Raw genomic sequence first — 6,234 nt, forward strand, 5'->3', positions numbered from 1 at the left:
GCCTGAAGAATATGATCATCTTCTCTCATTTTTTTTCAGAAAAGAAAAGTGTTGAGTGCCACAGTAATGTATTTTCAATCTGGTTACAAAATGGAATGTCTGTGATCGAAAAGGCATGGTACCTGCCAGATTGGCGAGACCGAAAAGATAAGAAAGAAAGAAAGTGGCAGCCACGGCACCTACTACCTTCATCTCTGCTTCTTTTGTTCTGTTGTTCAAGCAAATAGAACGGGACAGCAGAAGACACTGATGTGAACGCAGCTTTCCTACTGAACAATGCTTCCAATTTTTTTCTCCCGTCTAGGCCCGTAGGCGAGAGAAGAATCTCTCAGGAAACCCGGTGGAAATAAAGGAGAGCGGCCGTGCAGCGCCCACAGGCCGCACACGGGCGCCAGCCGCAGCAGTGGTGGTGGTCTCGGCCTCCTACTCCTCCTCGTTCATGGCCGCCCGCTTCCTCGTACACCTGATCCTCGTAACCGCCGCAACCTCGGCCGCAGCCGCCACTTCGCCCGCCACCAATGCCACCGCGGGCCCGCGCGTGCCCGCGGCTCCCGGCGACGACGGCGGCAACGTCACCGGGTTCAGCTTCTCCGGCTTCGTCAGCGCGAACCGCGGCGCCAACGTGACGGTGCTCGGCGACGCCAACATCAACCAGGGCGCGCTCCAGATCACGCCGGACTCGCTCAACGACGCCGCCACCTTCCTCACCCACAAGTCCGGCCGCGTGCTCTACACGACGCCGTTCAGGCTCTGGCAGCGCGAGGGCCATGGCGGCGCGGACAACGCCACCGCCGGCGGGGGCAAGAGGGTCGCGTCCTTCAGCACCGCCTTCACCATCAACATCTTCCGGCCCAACGGCACGGAGCCGGCGGAGGGGCTCGCGTTCGTCATCGCGCCGTCCGCGGACGAGCCGCCCGCCGGGAGCTCCGGCGGGTACCTCGGCCTCACCAATGCCGCCACCGACGGGAACGCCACCAACCAGATCGTCGCCGTCGAGCTCGACACCGAGAAGCAGCCGTACGACCCGGACGACAACCACGTCGGGCTCAACGTCAACAGCGTCGTCTCCGTCGCCACCACCTCGCTCGAGCCCCTTGGCATCGAGATCTCGCCCGTCAAGCCGGCGAACTACACCGTGTGGGTCGACTACGACGGCGCCGCGCGCCGCATCGCGGTGTTCATGGCCGTGGCGGGGAGGGCGAAGCCCCGGAGGGCGGTCCTCGCCGAGCCGCTGGACCTCGGGGCGGCCGCTGCGGAGTGGTCCTACTTCGGGTTCTCGGCGTCAACGGGGCGCAAGTACCAGCTCAACTGCGTCCTGGCGTGGGACATGGCGATGGAGAAGCTCCCCTGCGACGACGACGGCGGCGACGCCAGGAGGCGGCGCACGCTCGGGCTGGCCGTCGGGGTGCCCGTGGGGGTGACCGCGCTAGCCGCCGTGGCCGTCGTGGCGTACGTGTGCGCGGTGAAGCGGCGGAAGGTGCACGGCGGCGACGACAGCAGCGCCATCACCGGCACGATGATCCGGAGCCTTGCCGGCGGGCCGCGGGAGTTCGACTACCGCGAGATCCGCAAGGCGACCAACAACTTCGACGAGAAGATGAAGCTGGGGCAGGGCGGGTACGGGGTGGTGTACCGGGGCGTGGTGGTCGGCGACCACACCAGCCCCGGCGGCCCCGGGAGCGCGGTGGAGGTGGCCGTCAAGAAGTTCTCGCGCGCGAGCACGCAGGGCCAGAACGACTTCCTCGCCGAGCTCAGCATCATCAACCGCCTCCGCCACAAGCACCTCGTCCGCCTCGTCGGTGAGCCCGCGTTCCTGCTCACCTCCGGCCGCCGCCGCCGCCGCCGCCTGCTGACCATTTCTCGATTCTTTTATTCGCCTGTGGCGATACTCGCACATGGTTTGTCCATTAACAATGGCAACTCGAACGCGATTCGCTCGGCTATCCAGGCGCTGCATGTGCGCACAACAATTTTTCTGCTGACCCTGCACTTTCGTTTAAGACTTTACAGCTCCGATGCGTACAAACTTTGCTAATCAGTAAACTACCAATCGCTGATTAATAACAAACAACATGCATTTGTGTTCATAATGCACCAGTGAATCTTAAAATCTTTACTGAATTTTACCTGTAGAAAATTGCAAAATTTTTACTGAATTAAATTTTGGCATGGTCGACGAATGCAGGGTGGAGCCACGACAACGGCGAGCTGCTGCTGGTGTACGAGTTCATGCCGAACGGGAGCCTGGACCAGCACCTGTTCGGCCCGGCGGCGGGGCGGCCGCTGCTGGGGTGGGAGCTCCGGTACAGCATCGTCCAGGGCGTGGCATCGGCGCTGCACTACCTGCACGACGAGTACGACCAGCGGGTGGTGCACCGCGACCTCAAGGCCTCCAACATCCTGCTCGACGCCGCCTTCGGCGCGCGCCTCGGCGACTTCGGCCTGGCGCGCGCCATCGAGGCCGGCAAGACCTCCTACATCGACGAGGCCGCCGGCGGCGGTGTGCACGGCACCGTCGGCTACATCGCGCCCGAGTGCTTCCACACCGAGAAGGCCACGCGCGAGTCCGACGTCTACGCCTTCGGCGCCGTCGTGCTCGAGGTCGTCTGCGGCCGCCGCCCGCGCTGCGACGTCGACGGCTTCCACTTCCTCGTCGACTGGGTGTGGCGCCTCCACCGCGACGGCCGCGCGCTCGACGCCGTCGACGCGCGCCTCGCCGGCGCCTTCGACCGGGGCCAGGCCGAGCGGCTGCTCCTGCTGGGGCTCGCGTGCAGCCACCCGACCCCCGCTGAGCGGCCCAGGACGCCGGCCATCCAGCAGATCCTGCTGGGCTCCGTGCCCCCGCCGGCGGTGCCGCCGTTCAAGCCCTCCTTCGTGTGGCCGGCCACCGACGACGCCGGGCTCGACACCGCGTCCACCACGGCCGGCACCACGGCGAGCCAGCTCAGCTTGACGTCGGCGTCGACGTGGAGCGGCCACTTCATGAAGGGCAGCCTGAGGCACGCGTTCCAGCAGGAAGTCTCCGATTCCTTGCCGTGACCGACGGCACAAGCTGTTGGTTGGACACGCTCGATTTGCCATTGTCGCCGTACGTGGAGACTAATTGTCCAAAGCAGAGTGAGCTCCACGAAGGCAACCAAGACGATCGAGACGGAATTGAAGACAGGAGGAGGATGAGCTAGTGATACGGTTGTTCGTTCGTTCGTATGGACATACATTACATGACAGCTTACGTTTTGTTTGAATTCTTCCCACTCTTTCTTGCTTCGTTGATTTTTTTATATATAAATACATCCCCTCTGTAATTATCTTCACTAGATTTTTTCTACTAATGTTGTTACCTGGCATCGAAGGCTCCAGGAGTTAGTGTAAGCAAAGATTATCCTAAAATCGTAGAGCATGTCGTTTTTCCTCAACTCAAACTTTTCCAGCTCTCATAAGCATCAATTAAGTTTCATTAAATTCGATATAGAATACGTATCCATAGTTAAGGTTGAAAACGGACATACAAAATCCCGTCTCGACGGATAGACAAAATCCCGTCCCGTTCCGTCTGTACTTCTATATTTATCCCGCCTATTTCCGTATTTACGGAAAAATACGGAAATGGTACGGGAAGCGGGAAGTGGTGTATCCCGTTCATATTTGCGGGATCCCGTTTTTAGCCGGGATGATCCCGTATTAGTCCCGTATTTATAAAATATGGTAAAAATTTAATTGGCACACTATATACCCTCTCTTGTTTCTAAACATCAATCGATGTACTTCACGGTTTAATCATAGGAAACATGAAACATTGATCATATTTTTAGAAAAATAGCTTGCGCAAAAGAGTGTATAGTGTTATATTCATACAAGGTGAATGGTGATTAAATAATAATGCATTCCGGAAGAATTTCCGGTTCCCGTCCGTTTCCGTAACCCGAATATCCCGTTTTCGCTCCCGTTCCCGGCTATTCCGCTCCCGTTCCCGTTTTCAGTAATAAAATACGGAAACGGAAATGGTTGAGGTGTTTTCCCGCCCGTTTTCATCTGTTTTCATCCCTATCCATAGTGTCTTTGTTTGGTATGTAAATGTAGATATATTTCCCTTTCTAAATTGTTATTAAAGTTAAAAATTGACCTATGGTAAAACTAAAACTACGCCCATTTGTGACGCTAGTAATGTTTTTCCTGTTCAACTTTTGAGCGGGTATAACACAGACACTTACAAATGCACAACGTCGTTAAATCTCAACATATTTGCTTCCATAGAGAGTTGAATCCAGAACCTCAGGTGCTAACATCTAAGCTATAGACCCTTTCGCATTAATTTTTTATTTGTTATTCTATTCCCTTTAAGCATTTAATTTGTGTGGGCTGGCGCAATTGGCCCATTGTCCACAGGCCACAGCCTAACCACCAGTCAAAACTCACGCGTGCATTTGTGAACGGGCTGCAACCGGTTGGTCGACAGCGCCTCAGTAGCGCCCTCTCCTCCTCCTCCGGAGGTCCCCGGTTCGATCCCATGTGGGGACGAATTTCGATGGATTTTCCAGGATTTCCTGGTGGCCTTCAACACATGCTGGGAACTGGTGTCCGAGACCATCTCTTCAAGGCAGGCATATGGGTGTGAGTATAGGGTATAGGTCTTAGCTTGCGCATAGGTGGTGTGTGTGTGGATTGTGTGAGTGTGGTGTGTGTGAGTCTATGTGTAAGTTCAGATACTACAACTTGTACTTAGAGTAAGGCTAGTCACAAAAAAAAAACTCACGCGTGCATTCTGGATCTTGGCCCGGTGCTCTCCTTCCAGAAATTTAGCCTTAGCGTAACACTAACCACAAAGCCAAGGTGTTCAATTCCTATTGATGAATGATTATATTTTGCCGAACATGGATACAAACAAACGGCAAACTTTCATGATTCAGAGGGAAATTAGATTGTTCTGTGTGGAACTCATCAGTGAGTTACATGGCATATTCAACATATATAATTGCATGAGCATGCAATTGGCGAATCATAATAGTATAATCTTCATTTGCAACATGTCAACTTTGCTGGAATCATGCTGAAATTACATAAAAAAGAAAAGTTTCGTGTTTGTAAAAACAAAATACGCAGCATGTCGGGGAAACTTTTGAATTAGATCAGAAGGTCCACGGCAAAGACAGCTTTGCCAGCCAATGTTTACCGTGTGCTCTTTACTGTATGCAATACACGGCAAAGACTTTACCGTGTGCCAAAGGCACACGGCAAATAAGTCGATTCCGGTAGTGTACTTGCTAATTTGTTTTGTGGAAAGACGCACTGGACGGTCCTCCATGCTTGTTTGTCCCATATATCATCAAGTACGACTGGGTACCTAATAATCAATTTATAAACATTATTATAAAACATTGAGTTATTAGTGACATTCCAGAGAGATATTTCAAATAACAATTCACATTTGATAAAGAACAATGATTATGATTGTCTGAGACTCCCAGTGTCACAATGCTACAGCTGGCTAGGGTGTAGAGATATATGTGTAGTACTCCCTCCGTTTTTATTTACACGTCATATTTGATTTGTCCTAAATCAAACTTGACTAACTTTGACCAAATCTATAGAAAAATATAGCAACAATTATACTATCCAATATCTACACTATCAACATATACTTCATGGTAGATTCAATAAAACAAATTTGGTATTGTAAATGTTATTATTTCTTTCTATAAGTTTGGTCAAAGTTTGCCAAGTTTGACTTAAAACAAACCTAATACGACATGTAAATAAAAATAGAGGAAGTAGGATACAGAGTTATTATGGACTCCATGTCCTATGCGTATAATACTTGCTCATGTAATGCTCTCCTTCAAGGAGACATTCATGTATCCTATAATAGGACTCTCCTGTCCAGACTACATAATGAACATCACCGCCATCCTAAGCGGTCAAGACGTTCCATTGAATTCCACAAGGGGGACTCTTTGTCCATCATCATTGGAGTCAAAGGATTAGAAATCTAGTTCTAGGTGGGGATAAGTGAATCTAATCTGAACATTTACCCTGTGTATTGGTGCAGATTCTCTTGTTTTAATGAATTGTGACAAAATACCAGGTCAGAAAATTGAAAACATAAATAAGGATCATGCGTTATTTCTATAGGCATCCTGCATTTTATGTTTATTAACTGATAAAATATATGTATAGGTAAGCTAGGCTAAATTATTTGACCCTTCTACAGTGCATTGATGCATGAAGCACCTCCTT

The 6,234-nt window shown here is 51.9% G+C and overlaps 1 protein-coding gene across 1 annotated transcript; it reads left to right on the top strand.

Annotated features, from left to right (window-relative positions):
• Positions 1 to 272: 272 nt before the first annotated feature.
• On the top strand, positions 273 to 3,372 carry LOC120712844 (probable L-type lectin-domain containing receptor kinase S.5). Its single transcript, XM_039998741.1, has 2 exons — positions 273 to 1,799; positions 2,186 to 3,372. Exons 1-2 carry the CDS (start codon positions 440 to 442, stop codon positions 3,037 to 3,039), a joined length of 2,214 nt encoding a protein of 737 aa, XP_039854675.1. The 5' UTR covers positions 273 to 439; the 3' UTR covers positions 3,040 to 3,372.
• Positions 3,373 to 6,234: the final 2,862 nt, after the last annotated feature.

Source organism: Panicum virgatum, chromosome 6K (assembly GCF_016808335.1).
Source record: "Panicum virgatum strain AP13 chromosome 6K, P.virgatum_v5, whole genome shotgun sequence".
Lineage (NCBI taxonomy): Eukaryota > Viridiplantae > Streptophyta > Magnoliopsida > Poales > Poaceae > Panicum > Panicum virgatum.